Below are 26346 nucleotides of genomic sequence, written 5' to 3'. Positions count from 1 at the left end.
GAGCACATTGAGGGTCGCCAGGAGAGTCAGCATGAGGAGATGATGGCTTACCGACGCTCTGTGTTTCCACTCCACCTCCTCAGCCTTGATTTCATAGAAACCCCATTCGTTTATTTTTTATGTTGCAAAAAGGGGGTGATATTTAGAACCTAAGAGACTTACATGCATATCATTGTCATATCATTTGTTTGGATCGTATATATGATAGACTTACATGTTTCATGTACTTTTGACTTATATATATGATATGTTGTATGTTTCATGACTTGCACTGTTTTTTATTCAAAATTTATTTTCTCTAGCATGTCTTGATTTTCATGGTTTTAACTTCATAAATTTTGATTGTTTGATCTATGATTGGTTTGAGGGGGAGATTTTTCTTCTCCTAAATAATCAAGGTTTGTCATCATAAAAAAAAAAAAAAAAGATTGTTAGCCCAAAGGTTCTCCTAATCGGGTTTTGATGATAACAAATCATGGTTAAGTTACTAATTGGTTTGAATTGTAAAGAATCTCATGTATTAATTTGGAAATTCATCAAATGACCTAATATATACAAGATCAAGACATTTGGAAGACGTTTAATCATAGGAAACAAATGTAAGATGAATGCATAGGTGCACTTAAGTTTTATATATCATTTCATGCATCTTTGGAAAAATCGGTTTATTATTTAAAGTTACAATTTCATTAAAACCGAGTTTTAGCAAATGTACCTTAGGCAAAAAGTTCAAATTTTGCATATTAATTTACCTAAAGACCTTGCCTAAGTGGTAGAAAAGAAAAGAATAGAAAAAGATAAGTTTTCAGGGCAAAAAGGCTGAATCGGTCGAGGCATTGGGCCAATTGGCTCAATCGGCCAGGGTACCGGTCGACCGATTCTCCTTGCCCGATCGAGGTCCGGTCGAACAGTGCTAAAAACACTCTTTCTCATCTAGTAGCCTTCCCTTCCCAATCGAGGTATCCTTTTTCCCGGTCGACCTTCGATTAAGGTCCGGTTGAAGCAACGGTAACCTACCAAAGCATTAAATGCTCCAACGGCTAGTGAACCGGTTGACCCCCAACTCGACCGGTTGAGGCTACTTTTTGTTTTTCTTAGTTCCCAAGGTTAGAAACCTATAAATTGAGAGCTCCAATTCATTTATGACATAGAGAACACTTGCATTCATTGGTATACCCACTTGTTCTTGCCTTAAAAGTTCTCATTTCTTTCTTGGTGCATTAAATCTTCACTTGCATATCTTTTAGTACACCTTTATGTTTCATCTTAACTTTGATTTGTATTTGATCTATTATTGAGCTAGGTTGAGGGATTCATTTTTGTAAAATTGAGTGTTAAATCTTTCAAGTGAGTTGAATCTTAAAGAGATTGTGTAAGAACCCATTGGAGCCGAAATCCAAGTGTATAGGAGATTAGAAGCTTGGTTGAAGCTTCAAGTTAGTGGAACCCTCACTCGGTTAGGAGACTGAGGAGAGTGGACGTAGGCAAGGAAGTGTTGAACCACTATAAAATCCGAGTTTGAATTCTCTAATTCTATCTCTTTATATTTGCTTCTATCCTGTTTGAATTTGTTGTGTTGACAAAGTTTTGAAAAATCCAATTCACCCCCCTCTTGGGTGTTTTTCTCATTTAAGATTAGCCTTTATTTTCTCAAAATCTTATTAGGAAAAATTTTATGATGAAAAAAGTACAATATTTTTTTCAATACTTTTGGATGACTACAATGACTTTATTAACCTTTATAACAAAGCACAATGGGACAAAACCTCAATGAAAAGAAAATAATATAGTTTAATAATCAAAATCTTTTTTTGATGTTGCACTAAAAAGGGTTTTATGAATAAGTTTGCTATATTATCACTTTATTTTATTTATTCAACACCAATTTCACCACTTTTTTAAAGCTCATGTGCATTGAAAAGTTTTGTTGAAATGTGTTTGGTTCGATCACCTATAATATATCCACCTTTGACTTGTGCAACACATGTAGCATTATCTTCATGTAATATTATTAGTTTGTCTTTGATAAAGGATAAGCTATATAACTTCCAATATGTTAAATCATAAATCTTAACCATACACGTTCACAACTTAATTCATGAATTGAGAGATCTTATTTATTTATTTATTTGAGGATATGACACTTTTGGACCAAACAAATCTCCATCATCTTCATAAGGACAAAATAGACCATTTTTCCACTTTAAGTAATTAGACAACTATTGAAGAGCTTACTAGATGTGTTTTGTCCATATAAAAACGCTTCAAAACTTTTTCAATATATGTTGATTGATAAACCAACATTCTATTTGAAAAATACATAATCTAAGCTAAGACAGTTTTATCTTTTCAAGTCTTTCATTTCAAATTCCCTTTTTCAAATAATTAGTTGTTTTTGTTAGCTCTTTAGAGCATCAACAAGATTTAAATTATCTACACTTGTTGTACAATTGCAAAATCAGTTGTTGATCTCCTAATGAAATTGCATGGGCAAATAAATTATTTACATATTCTTCCTTTAATAAATATTAACTAAGGTAGTTGTATCACATGCGTTTGGACTGCTTGAGTCTATGTAGGTATCTTTGCAACTTAATTGAGTATATTCTATGATTTTTAGAGTTACTTTCTTTAGATATTTTAAATTCTTCAAGGATGTTCATATATATCTACATTGAACCCATATAATTAGTATGCGATGAGAACTTTGGATTACTTTGTTCCCAGTACCTGGATTTAGTTAGGTGTATGATATTATTCGTAGGGCTACTAGATCTTATGCATAATAGAAACAAAGCATATAAAAACCCATTATAAGATCTAGATTATATGTTTAGAATGCTTATCTCAGATTTAGAGGTTCCCAAATCAAATTTAGGTGTTCCTAAATCAAATTATTGTGGTGAAGATTGTCTTTTGATGTCGTGCTAGTCTAAGGTGATCTTGTAAACCCTCATCTTTCATCCAATGACTCTTTCTTGAAGATTAACACTTAGATGGTGGAAGTATGAAGGGTGGAGGTTAGATCTCTCTTTAGAACGTAGGGAGAATGGCGGAAGAAGACTAAAACCTCAACCCTATAAAACATAATTAAAGACTTCCTACTAAGCTTAAATGACTTAAGTCCACTTTGGGCTTAGGTCACTTAATTTAATCTAAAAATGGTCTAATTGATTAATTAATCTATAAGGCCTTCAATTAATTAATTAACCCATTCTAAATATGTCATCCACTAATTCCTATAGAGTCTTGCATAATTACCAAAACGCCTTTATGCACATAAATGAACTAAGAGTCAATCCAACTCTTATAAACCGTATCATCAAAGCATATGAGCTTAAACGAGACCTATAAGATAGTGTTGGCTCCTTCAAAATTTAATTCTAAAGTTAATTCAATATCTCATTAAAGAAAGTCAACTATATACTAGTACCTTATGTATATTATAACGAAGACATTAAGTGTTCAAGTTTATGACCTACTATCTATTGTGTATAATATCCTTATGATCTAGTGTCCATAATCTAACAAGGTAAAAAATATCAGTATTTAAGATTACCTCTACATCCTTGGGTTATAAATCTTCTATTGTGTGATCAACTAACATGTCTTATCTTATAAAGAGTTTATGTTAAGTTCCATTTAAGGAATTATTATGGTCATAATTTACTTATGTCCCTATTTTTTTAGCTATGAAGTTTGGAATGTTTGAGATTTTAAATAAAAAGATGTGATTTTGTTGTGCGTTATGGTGGTGTTGTTGCAATTCAATTTCGGAGATTGAAAATCCTCTTTTGTTGGGTTTTCTAAAAACTTCTTAGTTTTTAATAAGGTGGAAAGAAATATATATATATATATATATATAAATAAGTAAATTATATAATAATTTTCTTTTTTTTTTTCATTTATGGATACGTCCCTTTGTATGGGCTTTGTTCTCATGTTTTATAAATTATATTTCTTATTAGATTGGTATGATGTGTTGGATGTCACTTGGGTATAAAAAGGCTTTTTTAAAACTATTACTTTTATCATAAAATATAGGTATGACATAAATACATTACACTTACAATATAAATATATTAATGTTACTATACATTATGATAATAAGTAATGTAGAAAATTTTGAACTTTTTTACGAAGCTAGTAGCTATGGGTTATCATGTTGTATCTGTAGCATGCTCAATATTATAAACCAATCTTAAAATCAAATGAAGTAGCAATATGAATTAACAACGCTAGTAAGCTTTTTTTTTTTTATAATAAAAATTAGTTAGTAATTTTAATGCATCGAGTCAATAATGATTATTCAATGAGATATAAATAAACATCTATAAGATTATTATTTTTTTTTTATAAAAAGTAAATATTGGTATAATACAAATACACTACACTTAACAACACAAAATTAGTAGTTGTGCGTTATCTTGCTATATCACTACCATACAATGCGTACTACAAATATCCTTCTTACCACATAAGATATTTTTAATTATTTACGGTTATAATTAATTGGTTTATGTTTTTATTGTAACATTTATCTCAGTTATAATATTGTAAAATAGAATGATTTTAAAGTTGCTGAAGGAAGGTTTACTTTCCCATAGGTAAATAGAAGTAAATAATTTCATTCATGATAACTTTCATGAAGGAGGGGAAATTGTAACTAGTGAGGATAAGTCAATACAATAAAGGATGGGTAAAGAAAAGGCATATACATTGTTCGGGAGATGTCTTATAATGATTATAGGATTGGATTTGAATATGAAGACATCTATCAAAAACACTATGTTAGTACTAGAGGATGGAAGTGTAAGTATATAATTTGGAGGTTATTGGGAATAATCAAGGGGAAGTCATATAGATAATGATATAGAGTTCGAATTAGAAATAGAAGAAATCTTTATGATGAGATCTTTCACAAAAGATGTATTAACACACTAATAGATGAACAATGAGATGTTACTTTAGAGGAATTATGAACAAAACGTAAGGAATCGTCTAGATCTAGAAACCGTGGAAGACTTAGCAAGAAAAAAATTAGGAAGAGAATATAATTTAGAAGTAATAGATGATATATCGGATGGAGTTAGCAATAAAAGAGATATATTTTAAAGAAGAAATTAGTAGACGAAATTATGATGAATACAACTCCACAAGAAACATGATAGACTAGTAGACAAAATAATACTCCAAGATGTATTCATGATGCACAAGGTCATTCACACCCTTCACATAAACCCCGATGGTCAAAACAACCAACTAGCAAACTTTATTTCTTAATTAATAGCGAGATCAAAGTAACATCTTTTTTATAAACAAAAAAATCTTAATTTAAATTTGTATGTACATACCATTTTGTTATTTTTTTAAAATATTTTTCATTTTATAATCACGATTGGTAACTGTCGTTTTAATTTTAAGATGATTATGATTTTAAAAACCATAAACAACTGTGGTTCTAAAACTAAAAAAAGGAAGAAAAAAAAAATTAACAAAGTAAAAAATTCACTAGACTAAATATTAGATTGGTAGATATTTTGAAAAACAACCAAGATGTGAGATTTTTATTTTATTTTTTAAAAAGAATTATTTTTCCACCAAACTCAATAATATTATTATATCACACCTATATTATATATTTTCATAAATAAAAAAAAAAACCTCATTTAATGTGTATTATTAATTATTCATCATTTATCTAAGTTTTATATAAAATTTTCATATTTATTAATCAATTTTCACAAATTTTGTTTTTATTTTTATATAATTTTTCATTAATATCAATATCCTCAATACTTCCATAAAATTCAACCACATATTTCCATTTCTACCCATATTTTCATCATCCTGTGAAGATTAAAAGTGCTTCTTAATTCTCGATGCACTTTCCTTATAAAAATAAAAATATTTGATCGACGATTCTACGAGAAAAAAAATATACTTCGACATTTTTTTAATAATTATCACTCCCAAAAAACACACTTACAATTTTTAAAAAATTTGATATCCCACCAAACACATTGCTAAAGGATATTATATCACACATCACATCACCAAATTCATAGCTAGCTTTTTTACAAACACAAAATGCTACTCACTGTTATATCTTCTGACTCACACAAACCCTAAGTTTTAGGCATTGGGGTTGATGCTTCTTCACCATCTTCTTTATGAAACTTCCATACTGAAGCCATGATTGTATTGGTAGTAGAACTTTTAGGATTCCCAGTTCTCTGCAGCTGCAATATTTACCAAAGTATCCTCCTTAAATGTAAAAATAAAATAATTAAGCTTGTAATAAATGAACATTCAACTCCTTCAACAAGTACATATGGAAATATGAACCTACTCTTTTGCTTGGAGCTGCCTTTGTCTTCACAGTTTTCAAATCGTCTGGTCGGTTCTTCAAGTATTCCTTGAGCTGGTCATCATCCATCACATCGATCATATTGGTCTGATATCATTTCATTGCAAAGAAAGAGTCAGTCACTTACAGAGAGCTGTATATAATGCATTCGTTATAAAAGGGATAAAAAAGAAAGATATACCCATGTAATGAGTTGTTCCACTTCTTTTTCTAAAACCTCTTCTTCTCTATCAGCGAGCTCCTTCTTCTCCTGCCATGAAAGAGACCTAGTCTCTTCGACTGCCTTCTTTTTCTTCTTGCCTCTGCTCTGGTCACCAGGCATCATTGTGTCCTCCTTGACTATGAAACAATTAATAATGAAGGGCAATTAAGAGATTTAAAAAGAAGGGAGATGTAACGTTCCACCAAAACATACATAGCTAGCAGCCATGCCAAAACCGACATACGTTACTGAAATGGAATCAGCAGACAACACAAGATTCATACCACTCTATCCACAGCAGTTACATTTGTTTTCTTCAGGCTTATGCCCACAACACGTGAGACCTGCATGTATCAAAAGGGAAGTGCAGTCTCTCACATGATTCTCTCGTATGTTTACAAAATTCTTATACTTCTATATATATTCAATAAGTTTTTTTAATTATAAGAAAACCTTAATATCTCTATTTTTATTTTATATTTTCATTATTGTTATTACTACAAGAAAACTGAAATTCAATTTTAAAAACATGAAAATAAAAGCTTTACAAAGAACATTTGTATTAGAAATCAATGTTCAAAACATTCCCACAATCAAATACTTGTCCCGCCATGAGAATAAAATTAGGAATTAATATCATAGAAAGCTTTCATAGCATCACATCTTTAGAAGATTTTTTCATAGAATCACATTTTTAGAAGAACCTATAGAATCAATTGGTTCTTGATGTCTTGCTTTATAAGTTATGCATGCACAAGACAATGACAACATAAATTTGTTGCTAGACTTAGAGCCCGTTTTGTAGTAATTTTAGGAAGCCCTTATAACATTTTTAATACTTGAAAATTTCTATAATTTAAATGTTAGAAAGTATGGAAGCGTTTTCTAAAATCAGTGTCAAACACACTCTTAGAGTGCATTTGACAATAATTTTAGTAAGTGTTTCTAACCTTTCTAATACTTATAAAATAAAAATTTTCTAGTGTTAAAAGGGTTATAAACACTTTCTAAAATCACTACCAAATGCACTCTTAGAGCGTGTTTGATAGTGATTCTAAGAAGTATTTCTAAACTTTCTAATACTTGAAAGATATAAATTTTTAAGTATTAGAAAGATTAGAAACACTTCCTAAAATCACTACCAAACATATTATTACTGTTTTCTTATATACATGCATTTGAATCTTAGGGTTGCCTCTTGAGATGTTATTTGCTCAGTTTCATTCCCTTTTGCCCTTGGCAAAGCCAAGGAAATGAGCCAGATTCTTTAGTGAAGTCATCATAGGGGACTACATATAGCGTTGGTTTGACATAAAGAGAAGGGCTATGAGGTAAGAGATTGTTGTATTAAGTTTACCAAAGACCTAATAGATGAAAATCTTATGCTATAGAATTTTGTGGAAATTTGATATTTAGATAAATTACTACAATCAACACAAAAGAAAAGCATTAATTTGAAATCAATATTAACATGAAGATGCTTCAAACTTGAATATGGAATTGAAACTCCTTGAATCATTAAGCCTGATTTTGAATAACTATCGGTTTTGATCTTGAATTTTGAACTTCTTAGATGATCAACATGAAAAACTTGCATACTTCAAGCACATGCTCTCTTTAAACTTAGACTTTTTGAGATGTGTCATTTGAAAATCTATGATGCCTCTCCTATTCGTAGGTGTTGGGAAGGTGACATCTAATGGGATTTTGGAAAAAAAAATATATATATATATATACAATTTTTTTATTTTTTAAATATGGCAATTGAAAAAGTATTTCAAATTTGTAGAAAATTTTAAAGCATTAATAGGAAATTTTTTAAAGAGATAACTTCAACTTAAATATTAATTCTAGTTGTCTTTTAAAGAAACAACTTTAAATTGAGATTTAGAATTCAATGAAGTGTGATTGAATTTACTTGAAAATAAACCCTATTCAATTTCTTAATTGGATTTGGAGTTAGACAATTCTTCTAAATATTCCTTTTATCTTTGTTTTTATTAGCTTTAAATTTTGTTTTCTAGTTTATCCTTCATAATTTAGTTCATACGATGCATATTTGAATATTCATTAATAAATTGATTAACATTAACTAGATCTTAAGGAATTCATGCTAACATATGTTTAAGCCGCCTAGTTCTTTGAGGAGAGAAAAAAACTACTACACTAGTTATTGTAGTGTGTGGCTTATATTTGAGTGAAAGACATATGGAGAAAAAGGGGTAAATGTTGGAGCAACAACATTTGCCATTCAAGCTTGGTGAACGATAGGTTGGGGGGTAACGCCCCCGCGGTACGGTTCAGGGGTATTTTTGGAATTTTCATTACCTGGGGGTTAATATAAATACCTTTGTATGTAACCCTAATTTGATACATAGTGAAAGTCCTCTTCCCTATTCCCGTGGACATAGGCAATTTGCCGAACCACATTAAATCTGCGTGTTTTTCTTTCTCTTTTTCCCTAATTTTCACCATAAATCATTGCACAGATTTCAACAGTTTCTTTTATAATAAAAATCTATTTTAGCTTTGAGCAATGATGAGATAAAATACCATTAGTTTGAGGCCTATCGATCTAATGATTTTAAACTAAAAATCAGTACCAAAGAAAAATGCAAAGCTAGTGATATTTGCACAACATGTTGCACAATGTGGCTTTTGTTTTGATGTCTTTTTGCCCCTTTATTTTGGTGGTATATACATAGAGTGTCAAATTCTCGACTGCCTAAATCAATGCAATATGTATCTCCTCAATTAAATATGGCAACAAGCAATATAGGCTTGCCACCACTTCCATGGTTTTGCTTGACTCTATAATGAAAGTCTTTTCTTCATCTTTAGTTAGCCCATTTTCTTCCTGAATCCCGTAACAAGACATCAGGTGGATCATTGCCATTATCTCCTCATTAAAGAACTTTGGAGGGAAGTATTTTCCAAAGGTGACAGGGGTGACGAGTTTTTGTACCAAGAGGTTAACAACTTGCACTACCTCTTATTTTCTTTCAAGCCTTTCTTTTCTTTTTATTTAGACTTTGAAGGGTATTTCACTTACATCACTCCCTTTTAGGAAAGCTAAGCTAAGAAACCTGCTTTTATGAGGTTTTTTTTAACTCACCAACACCCAACCCGCATTATTTGACTTCAACTCATTATCAAAGCTAAGGTGAGGGGGATGCCTTAGTATAACGCTTATATTTTCCTTGCTTAGGTGATTCATATCAAATAGTATTGATACTTGTCCCCAGTCTCATAGATGAACATGTAAAGAAACAAGATTGAGCAACCTAAATGCAATAGTTGCATGGTTTGACTCTATCACTTCCAAGTGAATACTTCCTTGTTTCACAATCATTATGAGTTGCTTTAAGATGAAGCGCTTCTTGACCGGGCGACTAATGATTCAATGGAATTGGTAATACTTAGGATTGTTAGCATAGCCCATTCTTCTAGGAATTTACATTCAGGTAATTTGATGACATTTTTCTAAAGCAATTTAGCCAACATGCTAGGCACATTAGAGTTAGGAAAAATGATTTTTTTTTTCTCTTCCATTTCTTTAAAGGTGAACCAATGCCTACCTTCTTCCTTGGTTGGCTTCACTTCCCTTACCTCTTTCTTCTTATCTTGTGTTGAGATTTTGATGGGAGTTGTATTTGTTGTGATTAACTCCTTGATGGGTTTCTTTGAGAACATATCTCTTTTTTCCTATAATTCTCTCCGTTCATTGGTCAATGATAAGGTCTTTTTTTGCACTATGACTGGCTATATTGAGCTATACATCATGTGTTTGAGTAGCCAACTCTTCGAAGGTGCAGGGTCATCTCTATGGGAGAATGTATAGAAGACCCCATTACATATTTTATATGCATATTTTCACTTACTATACCTTCGATAATCTATCCTTACAATCAAGACTTAAATAATGTCAGGGGTTGATGTAGTCAACGATCGACTCATCTTTCCACTTGTCAAACACATCATGTGTTCAATGTATATAATCCATCACTTGTCAAACCCAAATTTGTTGAGTTCGGGAGTCACAATTTCAATAATTAATTTAGTAATAATTTAGTCCACTAAATTGTTGACGTCTATAATGGGAAAATGAAACCACCACACCTCGTATCTAGGATTTTTTGTGCTTACTTTCTGGGTGAATTTTTCGTATTCAATTAATTATTATTTCTTCATTCACTCCACCACATGACTATAAAATCTAGAAAACAGATCGATAAAGATGAAAGCCATATTAAGTTTCCTCTTTCCTCTCTTCTTTTCTCTCTAGATTTGCCTTAGATGATGCACTTATCAAGAGGTAGGAAAATGTAACTAAAGCAAGGGTCCAAGCAATAGAGTTTGATGAAAAACTAGAGATATGAAAAAATAACTTACAAAGAATACTGTAATGAAAGAGCACAATTTCGAATCATCAAAGATAGTAGCTAGATGCATTGCATTGAGTGTAGAAGATTTGTTGGGTGAGATTTTCCCAAAGGCGTGGGCTAATCAAATGAAAAAAATAAATAAATAAAATAACCGAAAAAAGGACTGATGTATCCAATAGTGTAGTATAATTTCCATATGGAACTAGTAAAAGCGGGTTCCATGTTAGCAGAACACATGGGTAAGCCATATTAAAAGTTCTATTTGTTTATGAGAAGGATGACTTTTCTTTGAATATAACAGTATTCTCATTATTCATAGAAAACTAGCCTCTAAATATATATCCTAGTGTTGTACTATATATAATGGCTATAAGTCATTTTATTCATGCTTGATTTTAGCCACTACATTCTCCATTGGTTTTGGTATAACGAATTGGAAGGCACAAGTTCGGTGCCTTGGAGATAGGGGAGATAAGTTGGTACAAGATCATTGCCATTTTCTTGTCTCGCTGCAATATTTTGACTCATTTTGCACACTAATAATTAAAACTTGGAAATTCATCATCCTTGAACTTTCCATACAATGCAATGTGGAAATTTAGAGACATGGATGGCTATGGTTGGTGACAATGTGTATATGCCTAACTCACTAACTAGTGATGGCAATCAATCACCCCATTCTATTTATTTAGATCTATTCTCATTTCCACCAATAAATAAATAAGTGGGGAGGAGTAGGGTGGGATATGTGTAAAAAATTCCCATAAATACCCACTCCAACCCATTTGTTTAATATTTTTTTTAAAATTCTTTAATTTTTATAAGTTTCAATTTTTTTTTTTTAAATTTGCTTACTTTTATTATTTTAAATTCTATTAAAAATAAATATAATTTATAAATAAGTAAGTATTATAAATATTTATAATTTATTTTTATATAAAAGTAATATTTTATATATGATAAAAATATTGGAAAATAAAAAATAAGTCAACTAAAATAATTTTCATTTAATATTATATATAATCGAAATGGGGTAGGATAAGATAAAGATATACCTAAACTTGTTTAGGGTTTTAAACAATTTCTCAAACTCCTGAAACATATTTATATTTATCCTCAATCCGTCTCATTAGGATAAGGGTGAGGCATGTACCTGATAAAATCCGTCCCGCTCCATCCTTATTAATAGCCTTAAATTGTCACATTCCCTCGCCCAACCTCAAAAAATGGAAGGAGAAAGAAAAAAAATCATGCTCTTCGCATTTGGATATCACTCTAAATAAATCAAGTAAAGACAATAGAACTCATAGGTTTAACCTTATATCCCATTTCTTTCATTGGCTACAAAACCTAATAAGTTTCCTACTAAAATGTCATTGTAATTTGAACAAGAGATCAAAAGATATGAACTGTTAAAACTAAGATTGATACCACATAACATAAAGTTCTATCTCATAACTCATTTTCCAATGTTTGAAGATTTAGTTTGCAAATACTTTGATTTTCCATTAGGTTGTGAAGAAACTAATTAAAAGAAGAAAAGAAAAAACTCGACTCAAAATAACCTTCAAGTTGAGTCTACAACAGAACAATGATTTCTACAAAAATGGTACTGTGTTCATAGATGCGACAATCGCACAAGAAATTCAAGCATTAACTAGAAAAGTAGTATAGCATGCGTTTAGATAAGAAGTGAAGTAAATTAATACATTCAAATGCAACTGAATTGTTTGACTCAAAAAACAACATCATTCCTAAGAATTAATATTTTCACTTTTACTTTCCTTTCCTCCAATTTCTCAACAAACAAATAAAGGATTAAAAAACTAGAAATTCAAAGCAATCTTGCCCTTGAGGTATGGTTCAAGTGATAAAGGGATGGGAAGGGTTTTGGGAGGTTCTAGGTTCAAGTCCCAATGGGGACAAAAAATTTACCTATAAAAAAAAAATTAAAAATTAAAAATTAAAGCAATCTCTCTAAATCTAAAAAAAAAAAAAAAAAAGGATCCTTATCATATTAAGGGGGAAAAAAAATACAAAACTTTGAAAATTCTAGCTCAATTTTCATTCAAAAGAAAAAAATTTATGAAATAGAGAATATCTAGAAAAAAAAGGCAATTAAAGAAAAAAAATTCCAGAAATGAGGAAATATAACAAAGAATAAACATCAAAAACCATAAGAAACCATTTAACAAGGATAAACCAGTTACTTTCTAAACTTCATCATTAGTAAGCTTTAAATCAACCTTTATACACACTAATAAATGGTGAAGATACTACTATTGCTAATCTAATCATTATGGAGTGTACTAATTTCATAAATAGGGTACATTGCACTGCAAATTTCTATTAATTAGACAGCAGCTAGGAAGCTAGCTTCTCCTAAGTTACAACATTACCTGTAGAAGAGCTGGTCTGTCCTTGCTCACACATTCAACTGATACTTGCAAGCAAAATGCCTGGAAACCAACATCAGATCTGCAAGTGTATTTGATGACTAAATAAAATAAAATAAAATAAAAATAAAAAATCCTCTTGGAGAGGAGAACAATGGGCAATGACTATGACAAAAGAAAAGAATCCACTATTTATTTTCCTATTATAAGCATCATAAGTGATTTAGGGTGAATACAATTTACAATACTACGGTTTACTGAGAAAGGAATGATAAGAATAATGCATTAATGGTTGACATTATAATTGATCTGACCAAGAGAAATATGCTTATTGATCACACATAGTTGAAGAAATGAGGCTATAAACCAATTCAGGTTTGCTAAGGTAACGGCCTAGTAGGGTCTTAGCCATTCTCATTACAAGATGCTTGGTTTGTCCTCTTAACACTCCATATTATATTTGAAATAAATTTTCTCTGAAACAAACAATGAAACGACTGGGGAGCTTCAAAAGCTGTTAACAGAAACCATACAAGTTTCAAGAGATTCAAAACCCATTCCAAGAAGGGTCCCAACAAAGTTGAGCAAAACCAATTAAGCTTGGATCAGACAGAAAGGTGCTGAACAACTGACCAACCATAGTAAAATAAATTGTCACCACAACGTTGTGCATTGCTCATGACAGTAATGATTGATATCCTATGGGGCCATCCACATGTGAACAAGCTCCAACCTTCCACTTGATATACAGCATACCAAAATTACAAGAGTTATTCTCATCTCCAGAACTCCACCATGGTTTATCTGTAGAAGAATTAACACTTGGGTTTCGTAGGAACTTTAACGAATAAATGTAACATATAAGAAAACATGAGAAGTAGCACCGACTCTACCTTCATGAACAATCTCTATTACTTAAGGCCAATACTGGAGGCCACTTACACGTACACTTTTCAACTGCAAGTAACATATGAAGTAGTTGTTAGCTGTATATATCTGTACATACCATAATTTGGTTGTTTCCTTAGGGATAATACCTTCCTAATTTAGGACTCTCAATTGTATATATATATAAGTATTATTCCTCTAATAAAGAATAAGGGAATTGAGAAATACATTGGTTGAGTTACACTAAATGGTGAAGTTGCAATTTTTCTCATTCAACAGAGCAGCTAAGAAGATAGGGTCTTTTCAAGGTCAATATAAGTAGCAAATGAACAGATAGGATATTATCTCTGTTAATCTTCTAGGGAAGTAGCTTGGGACTGAGATAAAGAATCTGAATGCATTCTATTCTAGGCTGATGTATGTTATAATAGTTACAAAAGCTCAAATTGCTTTCTGTTGGAAGTTGTACATCAGCATTTAGCTACCTCTTCCTGCATACCACTTAAATCTAAAACTTCAAGGAGTGTACATCAATTCATGCAAAGACAGACCATCGCCCTAGATAAATTTTTCATGTTAGTTTTAAGGGGGAAAATATGAAAATAAGGGAATCAAGAAATCCAGCATTCATCAGAATTTCATGCAGTTGTGCAGACTTGCTAATATTTATCTTAAAGAAGCTTGGATGAATGCAGAATTTATCTCAAAACAACATTATAATGTCATCTGATTTACTTTCTGGTCAACAATCTAAGTAGCAAATGAGCAGATAGGATATTATCTATGTTAATCTTCTGGGGAAATAGCTTGGGACTGAGATAAAGAATCTGAATGCATACTATTCTAGGCTGATGTATGTTATAGACCATTGCCTGATATAATTTTTCATGTTAGTTTTAAGGGAGGAAATACAAAAATCAGGGAATCAAGAAATCCAGCATCCATCAGAATTTCATGCAGTTGTGCAGACTTGCTAATATTTATCTCAAAGAAGCTCAGATGGTCGTGGAATTTATCTCAAAACAACATTATGATGTTATCAGATTTACTTTCTGGTAAAAAATCTACAATATGCCGTCTGCAATGTTAGAACTCATGAGAGTTTGCCTCTGAAGTTTGAAAAAGTCTTAGTTAGACTTAGTCTTTGTTATCATATCAGATTCTTGCTCCATAATTTTCTGTTTTCAGTTAGTAGAAGTAGTGCCAATAAAATCTGACAATAGCTGAGATTTTTTTGCAATTTCCGTTTGGTTGTTAGCCTATAAATAGGCATTCTCATTTGTGAAATAGATGTACGTGCCTTCCTTCAATTCTAAACTCTCTAATTATTTATTTTTCCCTGCAAGTTCTAGTGTTTTTTTTCACAGATTCCGACATGCAATACCCTGAGGTTTAATATTGCTAGTCACAAATTTGTACTCTCTTCCAAGCATAAATTATAGAATATGTGACAGAATTTTAGAGTCACGTTAGAGTTAGCAAGAAATTTATCAATATGAGGATGAAAATTGTGAATCATCCTTAATGAACTCACACATATGACAAACTGAATAAATTCTAGCCACAATATTATCGTTTGCATTTCTTCTGAATGCTCTCTGTACAAGCCAATCAATATTAAAGATTTGAAATATTTCTTGAGATGCACATAAATGAGTGACAATTACAGAGTTGACATTTAAGCAAAGCCCATGAAAGTTTCTGTGTCTGGCATTTTTCAAGAGAATACAGGAAATTTTAAGCAGGCCCATCAGTATGGTTTGTCTTAAAATATGATGGTAAAAGCATGAAGCCCTGGCAATTCGTCTTAATATGGTATCTCACTACATCACCCCACTAATTTGCTACAGGAAAGTCCAAATCCTGGGAATCAATTAAACATATAGTAAAATTAAATCAGCACTTAATGGAAGGCATAATAAGGACAGTTGGTGAGTTATACTTCAAGCAGGAATGCATAAGAAACACAAGATATTTACCAAGGGATATGCAAGCTCCAGTGACATATGCTTTGTCAAATGCTTCTGCATCTATTTCATCAGTATCGCCAATCTAATCACCAACACCTTGGTCCCCATTTTTGATAATTTCAGGGATCTGAGACGGAATCCAATATGTAGATGGATGAACCCTATAACAAAACATGTTTATCAACTTGAAAATCCAGTGAGAGTAAGTTCACCAGTTGACTCATTTGTATCAATAACATTACCTGCTCCACATCATCAATCAGGCCTCACATATTGCAAATAAAAATGTGTATTGAAGGATATAAGGCCTAGACACGATCACCTCCCACTCATTCTGTAGTAAGGTAGGTAGGCTCCCACATACTCAGAAATATCAAGCTCCTGCACTAAAAAATTGGACCAACTAAATTTAATGACTGAAATATGAAGCTCCAATACTAAATGTAGGGCTGTTAAGAGAACAAAGATTAGGTAATGGCACAAACAAGAGATGCCACCTAATGCCCATACATTACATATAAATATGTGAACCTGTTACTTAAGTCCTGTATGAACCATTGAAAGTGCTAGCTAGGGAAGTCAAGTTACCACCAAAATGATAAGCAGCAAGTATGAACAGCCAATCTATATATTCTTTTACTCAATTAAGTCATGTACCAGCCTCATTTGGATTTCACACTCCTATAAATGTAGATGGCTTCATTTTATGCAACTTCTTCAGATAATCTATGACTTCTTCTATGAAATTACCCTCTTTAAGATATAACATAATAATTATATATATTCTCTTCTTCATGAAACATTATTGCTCCTATATCTCCAATACCTTTCATTGTCACCATTAAGTCTTCTGTAAGTTTTTCTGACGATGAAAGATTTTAGGCACCCTGTAAGCTCTGGTAGCCAATTTTTTTGTTTCAAAAGAACCATAAATAATGAGACATAACTAAAAGCATTTAAAAAAAAAAATTATGACGTCATATTCTTCAATAGTCTGAGTTACAGAATATGTTCATAATTTCACAAATCAATTTTACCTCTAAAATTAACCATCTTGTCACACATATATGAGTCACCACAGAATTTGACAAAATAGCAAATGGTGACCAAGCACACAATGTCGAATCGCAATGAAAACAACACCAAGACTTGGAAACATGGACCCCAAACTCCCATCTGACCTAAACCATTAGATTGGTACCAAGTTATTGCAGCCTCACATTACAAAACATGGCACTATCTAATATATATAGAGGTTTGAACCATGATTCCAAATTCAGTGCGGGGAACAGAAAGAGATGAAATAAACATAGCTCTTTATAATTCAAAGCCTTGTTAGCTTGGATCACTTCCCATACTTTCAATAGCAGTAGTGTTATGCTAAATTTTGAGTTATGGTTAGAATGAAAAAAAATTAGTGTCTTCATCCAATGAGGTTCAATTGTCTTTGGACAAGAGATGGACATTTTAAAACACAAAGAAAAATGTTAGGCCACTCCTATAAGTGAATTTGATTCACAAGGTTAAATCAGTATTGTAGATCTTGCAGCCAAAACAGAGCAGTTTCTGATTTATGGTTTTCAAACTTCATGTTACCTTTGATTTTGTGTGTGTGTGTGTTTACTTGCACTACTTTTCTAGAAACTAAATTCAAATGCCTTTATTACTTATAATTAAAAATACAAATCGGAAAGCTGACAGATCAGAGGGTGAAAAACAATCCCAAGAGTGGCTCATCAGCACCCTAAGATTTGTCCTACTTTTTGGGCAGTAACATGTCCATTAAGTATACTCAAGAAACAAAAAGGTAGATTTGCTCATTTTTGTACAAAAGTGATCTTGAAAAACCTGTAATACCATATGAGTTTTGCAATTTGAAGGGTCATAATTTTTAGTGAATATGGCTCATGAAAGTGATACACAATGAATGATAAAACACTTTTAGATAAAAAGATGTATAGAGAAGTCTTTTTAGATATCTTTTACCTTGGAAAAAACAAACTAACAAGAAAAGAAAGTTAAAAATGATAAAAATTTTAATCCATCATGAATCACTTTTCCATATAAACTAAATTGAGAAAAAGGAGGCTTACAAACAAAGATAAGTTGAAAGCTTGACATCAGTAATTGGCATTATTGTCTTCCACAGCATATGCATTCAATAATGTTGAAAAGAAGATTCAACGACCTAGGCATATGGTTCTGTTCATCATCTTGCACGCCAGGATCAGTACCATTCGTGTATTGCATTATTGGCAAATGGGTCTGCTGTGTAGTATTTTGTGCATCATCACAGCTTCTCCGATCATTAACATGCACATCCTCTACTGTTGATCTTTGGTCACCCAAATTCTCTTGAGAATCAGTGTGTTGTATCCATGTAGGACGGCTATACACATCATTTTCGGAATATATGAGCTGCATCCCACACTTCTCCACCTTCACCGGTATACCATTCAAGCAACCATGAAATGAAGCATTCAAGCGCCTCCACTTATTAGAGTGATACTTTTCCTTAATAGCAACCTTTGGATAATACAACACCCACACTTGACCTGATGCCCCATCATTTTCATAGCATTCACACCAGGAATCTAAGGACAGATCATCCAAGAATGCAAATTGATCACCACAGAAAGTCAATTCACATTTTAAACTACAAAGAGGTAGATCAAAATCTTTTGACATATCCACGGACTCATTATTAAGAGGAATATGAATAGAGCATAAAGCAAATCCCAATAAATCCTTGTTTTTATACCAATACCGAGGAAGCTCTGTTGTTACTCTGGATCCCTTTTTCTGATGTCGTATCCATTCTGGAATTCCACTACTTCTTGGAATAAGAATACTAATTCCCTGACCAAAATAACAAAAATCTGGCCATGCTTCTGGAGATGGATCATAGCAATGATTTCCACATTCCAAATCCTGCACAAGAGTTGCATGTAAATTCCATGCCTGTATAAAAAGTCAAGTGCCATGAAAATATATAGTACCTGAATAGCTGATTTGAAGCATTTGAAGAGAGAAGCCCAAAATAGACTTGATGGATTTGATAATGTTTTCAGGCCTGTACAAGCATGTACATCCATGGACCGTAGACTTGATGGAAGTTCTGGAATTTCGACAGCCATCTTGCAGTGACTAAATCCAAGCACTTGCAGCTTTGAAAGTTGACTAATTCCAGTAGGTATCTTGCTAATGTGGTTTCTGCTTAGACATAATACTTGCAGTGATGATAGGTGAAAAATTTCATCTGCGATTCCGTCATCAATTAGATTGCAGTTAGTGAGATCTAATACCTCCAGTGAGTACAACCGGCAAATGTCATCCTGGATTGACCATTGCATTAGATTTAACCCATTCAGATGTAATATTCTTAAGGAGCATAGACCTGACAAAGAAGGCAGTTGAGAAGCAATTGAACCTAAACATCCAGCATCAAGGTGCTCCAAACATTGCAGGCTTCCCAGGCTCTTTGGCAATTTGTTGAGTTTTGAACAACCATAAACATCAAGAGTTTTGAGAGATTTCAAATTACAAATGTGGGTAGGAAGGGTCACAAGCTTTTTGCAAAATGCTAAATCCAAAAATTCGAGGCCCTTCAAATTTTCAATTGATGATGGTAGATCTTGTATAGCTGTTCCATGTAAATGAAGCTCTCGTAAATTGTTCATATTCTCCATGACTTCTGGAAAACTTCCTAGCTTAGAACAGTTAGTGCAACAAAGAACTTGAAGGTATTTCAACCTACAAATGCTCCTTGGAAGACTCTCAAGGTTTTTGCAGTTTCGTGTATAAAACTGAACAAGTATGGAGAGACTGTCTATTGAGGATGGTATTTCCTTAATAGCAGTACCATCTAAATAAAGCTTCTGCAAACATTCCACATTCCAATTGTCCGGCATTGTTGTCAGTGTAGGATGGTTATACTCATCATTTTTGGCATATATGAGCTGCATCCCACACTTCTCCACTTTCACCGGCATACCATTGAAGTAACCATGAAATGAAGCCTTCAAGCGCCCCCACGTATTGGAGTGATACTTTTCCTCAATGGCAAACTTTGGATAATACAACACCCACACTTGACCTGATGCACCATCACTTTCACAGCATTCACACCAGGATGACAAGGACGGATAAATCGAGAATTCAGATTGATCACCATGGAAAGTCAAATCACAATCTAAATTACAAGGACGTCGATATTCATACTCAGATTTGTTATCAAATTTATAGGCAGATCCATTCCCAGATTCATCCTCAGATTTATGAGCCCATTCATCATGATCTGATTCATTTTCAGATTGAATCTCTGATTTATCCTCAAATCCATGTTCAAAATCATCCTTAGATTCGTCATCAAGAGGAACATAAGCCGAGCATAAAGCAAATCCCAAGAAGTCCTTGTCCTCATACCAATCCTGAGGAAGATCTATGGTTACATGATTTCCCATATTCTGACCCATTATCCACTCTGGAATTCCACTAATTCCAGGAAAAAAAATACTGACTCCCTCTTCAAAATAGGAGTAAGAATAACGTAAACATAATTGAAATGAACTACCACATACCAAATCCTGCCAAAAAAAAAAAAAAAAAGTTGAAGAAAAAAACAAAAGGAAAAAAGTAGCATGAAAATCCATTAATGCCTGCATAAAAAGGACCTGTGCCATGAAAATCATACCTGAAACTCTGAAAATGATGATGGTAAAAATGACGATGGACTTGATAAAGTAAAATGTGAATTGTGTGCCTCTAAAAATTGTAGAGATGATGGAAGCTCTGGAATTTGTAGAAGGTTCTTGCAGTGACTCAACCCAAGGGCTTTCAGTTTAGAAAGTTTACTGATGCAAGCAGGTATGCTACTAAAATGATTCCAGCTCAGATCTAATACTTTCAATGATGATAGTTGACAAACTTCACTGGGGATGTCTCTGTCCATTAGATTGCAATTATTTAGGTGCAGTTCTTCCAACGATGATAGGTGACAAATATGAATGAGGATCCCTTTGTCAATTACATTGCTTTCGCTCAAATTTAATACTTTCAATGAGTTCAACAAATTATTGCTCGGGATTACTCCTTGTGTTAGATTTGACATACTTAGATACAATTCTCTTAAGGAGCATAAACCTGACACAGAAGGCAGTTGACAATTGAGATCGTGTAAATAAAGCGTCTGTAAACATTTCAAGCTCTTCAAATCCTCTGGCAACTTTTCAAGTTTTGAACAGCAGTCAAAACTGAGAAATTTAAGAGATGTCAAATTACAAATGCTTTGAGGGACGGTTATGAGGTCTTTACAATTTGATAAAACCAAGTACTCAAGTCCTTTCAGGTGTTCAATTGATGATGGTAACTTTACTATAGCTGTATTATCTAAGTCAAGCTTTCTTAGTTTTTCCATATTACCCATGATTTCCGGAAAGCTTCTTAGATTTTCACAGCCACGACAACAGAGAGTTTTAAGGCGTCTCAATTTATAAATACTCCTTGGAAGACTCTCAAGGTTTATGCACCCTATCAAAATCAAGGAAAAAAAGTTAGTTAATAACTCTAATGTTTCATGGGGCGAATCAAAAGTAAACCTACAACCTTCAAGAGTTAGTATCTCCAAATTTGGTACACTTGAGGGGTTTGGAATCTCGTTGAGATGCTCAGAATGACTAAGATCGATGACCTTTAACTTTTTAAAAAGCTGCAACAAAGAGAAATTTTCTTAATAAAAATTAATTTAAATGAAATGAGCTTTAAAATCCATGTAAAGTAAAAACATAACTAACTAATAACAATACCTCTGTTTCCCAAAGTTGCTTTACGTTGCTACACCGCAAGTTGAGTTCTACCAGGTTCTCTGCATAAAAATTTGATGGTAAAGATTCCAAAGGGTATCCATCCCAATGGAGATATCTCAACTCCTGAGAAGGAAACTCAAAGTCCCTACAAAAGTGTACTTGAGAAAGGTGCATTTCAAAAAGTCCCCAAAGTGTCCAATGTCGTACAGCAGAATCATAGTTATCATCTTGATGGACTTTGAGTAATCTAAGATTATTCATCATTTTGAAAGCTTCAGTAGTAAATTGCAATTGTTTTGATGTTGACATATCTAGAAATATCCCTTTGATTGCTTCTGTCCCCTAAAAAATAAAAGCCAATAATAAGCAAAACCAAAAACTTATAAAAGCTTACAAATATAATGCAAATATGTAACTTCTCAACCAAAAAAAAAAAAAAAAACTCATTGAAGATTACAGATATTCCAATAAAATCCAAATGAGTTCATGTATTTAGCTCTTACGTACCTCATTTCTTGTTAATACACGAAAGACATCCTCACGCTCCCACAATCTACTCCATTTGCCAGGCTTTTCAGGATTTTGTTCATGAACAATGTGCCAACCCATTTGTTGTATCAAATCATGCATATGTATCTTATTGTCTAAAATGGTTATAAGACACCTATCAAGTAGAACTCTGAATCCACTCTCTGCATAGAAATCACAACCATCTAATATTCTTGAAACAAAATCTTTGTCTTGGCCTTTAAAGAAGCATGCAATATCTAGGAATATATCTCCTTGTGTACGATCTAATCCATCATAACTTATTTTCAGCACATTCTGAATTTCTTGGACTGGTTCTCTTTCCAACTTATGTAATTCACTTTCCCATTCACTTGGTGTCCTCTCACATAAGTGAGAACCCAAAACTTGAAGAATTAATGGGAGGCCTTTAGCATACTTTACTATACGGTCCGAGAGATCTTCATAATCTTCTTGGCAACAATTTGGTTTAAAGGCATACAAGCTGAAGAGTTGAAGAGCTTCTTCATAATTTAGTTCTTCAATCTCATGATATGGTTTATCCACTCCATACGCATCAAGTGGATGCCTATCTCTAGTTGTTATGAGGATTCTACTTCCATGGGCAAAGCAATCACGCTTCCCCACCAAGTTTTCTACTTGTCTGCAATTATCTACGTCATCGAGAACAACAAGAACTCTTTTTAAGGAGAGCACTTTCTTTATCGCATTCATTCCTTCGTGAACATTACTTATTTGCCGATTTTTTCTCTTTTGGATGTCATTAAGGAGTTGTTGTTGTAACCGAAGTAGACCAACATCATCTTTGGAGTTCTCTCTAACATTTGCAAGAAATGAAGCACCCTTAAATTGATATGAGATCACATTATAAAGAGCTTTGGCGATGGTAGTCTTACCGATTCCACCAATTCCACAAATCCCAACCACGAGAACATTATTCAAATCAATGTTTATCAAAGATCTGAGTTTTTTCAAACGAATATTCATTCCAACTATGTTTTCGCCGACATGTAAACTATTAGGATTCAATCTGGTAATGATGTTATTAGTAATTTCTTCAATAACAACGGACTCAGACCTGCCAATGATAAAGTACAATAAAACATGCCATGAATTAGAATCAGCAACAAGAGATAAAAAATGTGAAGTAAATTCTATGATGCTTGTTGTCATCACAACCGAATTAGAAGCAAACAAAATATAAGTTACTAAAAGGGATTAATCCCCGTTAAACAGAATATAAAATATTACTAAAAGGGATTAATCCCCGTTTATTACATATATGTAAGTGCACATGACACATAAATGCAAGAGAATTAAAGAGTGTTTGCATGATTTACGTTATCTTAATTATGCTTCTCAATTGTTTGGAAGGTTCAAACTGAAGTTAGCCCATGTAAGATATCTACCATTTCCTTGTAACTAAATCTGTAATAGTGTTAATTAATGAGCTTTGGTAGACTACTACAGGTTTTCCTAGTGTCAAGTACCCCCATCAATGCTTCCCAATTGAATAATGTATTCATTACTTAGAGCATAAATTAGGAATGTCTTCCATGATCACATCTTTCTTTTACCATTTATTTCACAAACAAGTTGCTCTATGATTTCCCTTTTCAATATTGTTTGTCTCTGTGTTCCTTCAACTTACCAATTGGTATGTAAGTTTCAGGCATTGGCTCTTCCCCATTTCCCCAAATGGCATAGAGTACAATTATAAGGGAAGTTAATTTCATGCTTCCCACTCGTTGATGAAAAACCCAGAATCAGACCGAGGTGGAAAGCAATCGATTTGAGAAGAATGCTTTATAGATAAAGGAAAAAGATTAGGCTTTGGTGCTTTTGTCTCCAGGAAACACAGGATGATTGAGACTAGTTATTAATCATTTCATTCATTATGAGAACAATTAGAGAGAAAAAAAAAAGCCTATTTTGGAAGGATATGTAGCTGGCAGTACTAAGTCCATGAACCCGGGAAAAGTGGGTTTTGATTCACTAATTTAAAAAAATATAAAAAAAGAATCTCAATTTTTATAAATCACTTTTATCTTCATCTATTTAAAAATATTTTAAAATACATGCACTATTTCATAAGTCACATATTTATTTCCTAAAATAACATTTTATAATAATAACACCAATTGACAATTTTTTTAAACCAATTAGAATAAGAAATTGAAAAATATAATTAAAATTTAAAAACTTTAAAGCTAAAAATGTAAAAATAAAATATTAACTTTCACTTCGTTAAACACGATACTAATGGAGAAAATATAGATATTGAGGAAGAGTTAGAAATACAAGGAAAATTAATATTTTATTTTTAAAATTTTTAAGTTTTTGGGTTTTAAATGGGTGAATCAAAACCGCATTTCCCCTTCTATGTACCTCTAAAATTATAACTTCACACATTCTCCTTATTGGTACAAGTTAAAAATAAACTAATTAAAGGGAAAGCGATGAGGGGAAATTATAGTTACTGATTATCAAGTAGATGCCAGCCAGATAGATTGCTTGTTTCTGTCAAGGCAGTCCTCCACTTCTGTATCTTCTCCCTTTTCTTCAGATCAGCATCCTTTTCATGATCTGCAAATGCCTCTCCATAACTCCCCATTTGCTTCCGCACATGGGAAGGATCCACATGGTAGAAAACTGGCAGAACTATTTGTTTCCTTTCTGTCATACACTCGATGATTTTGACCAGTTCGTCCAAACACCATCTAGATTGGGCATAGTTTTCTGAGAAGACCACAATAGAAATCCTTGATTGCTCAATAGCTTTAAGGAGTCCTGGAGCAATCACATCTCCTCTCTCAAGCTCTTCGTCATCTCTAAAGGTGTGGAAGCCATTATCTCTCAGAGCGGAGTAGAGGTGATCAGTGAAGTGGTAGCGGGTTTCTCCCCTAAAACTTAAGAAAACATCATAAATCCCTTCATGGATTGAAGTAGAGGGTGAAGCCATGATTTGATTTTCTTTTTCTGCCAATATTGAAATAGAGCCCAGGAAGAAGTAGTGCACCCTCAATATTGAGCAGGCCTAGGAGAAAGAAGACGGTCTTTGGGCGTTGAGTGGCTGTGGTTTGCCAAAGGGAAAAGGTTACAGTGTACATTGTCTTGGTGAAGACAAGTAAACGCTGATTCCTTTTTTGTTTGTAAGATAAATATACAATCCTTACATAATATCTCTTTCACAAGAACTAAATTTTTAATTGACTGAAATGTGTGATGGGGGGATGAAAATGGGTTGTGCTTTTTCGGATACCAGTCACACCTCGCCTCTAATTGGACCAGTTTGACAAATTGGTTAAAGGTAGGTTTGAGATATTTTTTTCTTTTTTTAAAAAAAAAAATTTGGGACAAGTTTGAGTGTTACTTTGTCTTGTTCGATTATACATAAAATTAATTTAATTTAATTTAATTTTTATTTTTTTATTTTTAATATATAATAATATTAATAATAAAAAAATATTTTTGAACAAAATAAGTTATAAAAAAAGTATGATATTTTAATTATTTGTAAAATACATTTTTTAATGTAATTAAAAAAAATTTAAAGTATTTTCAAATAAACAATTTAAAATTTAAAAAAAAAAAAAAAAAAAGTTAAACAAGGCAGGTTAGGATGAGGGGTTGTCCCAAACCCGTCCTGTTATCATCCTTAGCGCTACAATGGCCAAACTACAACCAACTACGATTCTAACTATCAAATACAAGTTGATGTATGCAAGTCTCGTACTCCTAATGTTCTGTCTTAGTATTTATTTTTTTTTTTTTGGTGATCAATTATTGTTCACTTTAACTAA

At 32.6% G+C, this 26346-nt stretch overlaps 1 protein-coding gene across 13 annotated transcripts; it reads right to left on the bottom strand.

The window, feature by feature from the left end:
• Window positions 1-5941: 5941 nt before the first annotated feature.
• LOC117907625 (disease resistance protein RPV1-like) lies at window positions 5942-25645 on the bottom strand. 13 transcript variants are annotated; one of them, XM_034821237.1, is made up of 17 exons: window positions 25024-25645; window positions 22523-23621; window positions 22016-22357; window positions 21816-21918; window positions 20905-21740; window positions 19211-20797; window positions 18305-19142; window positions 16454-16597; window positions 16221-16372; window positions 14247-14310; window positions 13987-14157; window positions 13357-13435; window positions 12111-12175; window positions 10965-11074; window positions 6552-6709; window positions 6353-6457; window positions 5942-6242 (listed from the first exon to the last, which is right to left on the bottom strand). In XM_034821237.1, exons 1-7 carry the CDS (start codon window positions 25503-25505, stop codon window positions 18345-18347), a joined length of 5247 nt encoding a protein of 1748 aa, XP_034677128.1. In that variant the 5' UTR covers window positions 25506-25645; the 3' UTR covers window positions 5942-6242; window positions 6353-6457; window positions 6552-6709; window positions 10965-11074; window positions 12111-12175; window positions 13357-13435; window positions 13987-14157; window positions 14247-14310; window positions 16221-16372; window positions 16454-16597; window positions 18305-18344. The 13 variants fall into 13 exon arrangements, with proteins under 13 accessions (XP_034677128.1, XP_034677117.1, XP_034677119.1 ...); XM_034821226.1 differs by lacking the exon at window positions 10965-11074 and adding an exon at window positions 6857-6916; XM_034821228.1 differs by lacking the exon at window positions 10965-11074 and adding an exon at window positions 6857-6916 and having other exon boundaries at window positions 13357-13416.
• Window positions 25646-26346: the final 701 nt, after the last annotated feature.

This window comes from Vitis riparia, chromosome 18, assembly GCF_004353265.1.
Source record: "Vitis riparia cultivar Riparia Gloire de Montpellier isolate 1030 chromosome 18, EGFV_Vit.rip_1.0, whole genome shotgun sequence".
Lineage (NCBI taxonomy): Eukaryota > Viridiplantae > Streptophyta > Magnoliopsida > Vitales > Vitaceae > Vitis > Vitis riparia.
The sequence above is the reverse complement of the archived record's forward strand: the minus strand, read 5'-3'. Positions and strand labels throughout refer to the sequence as shown.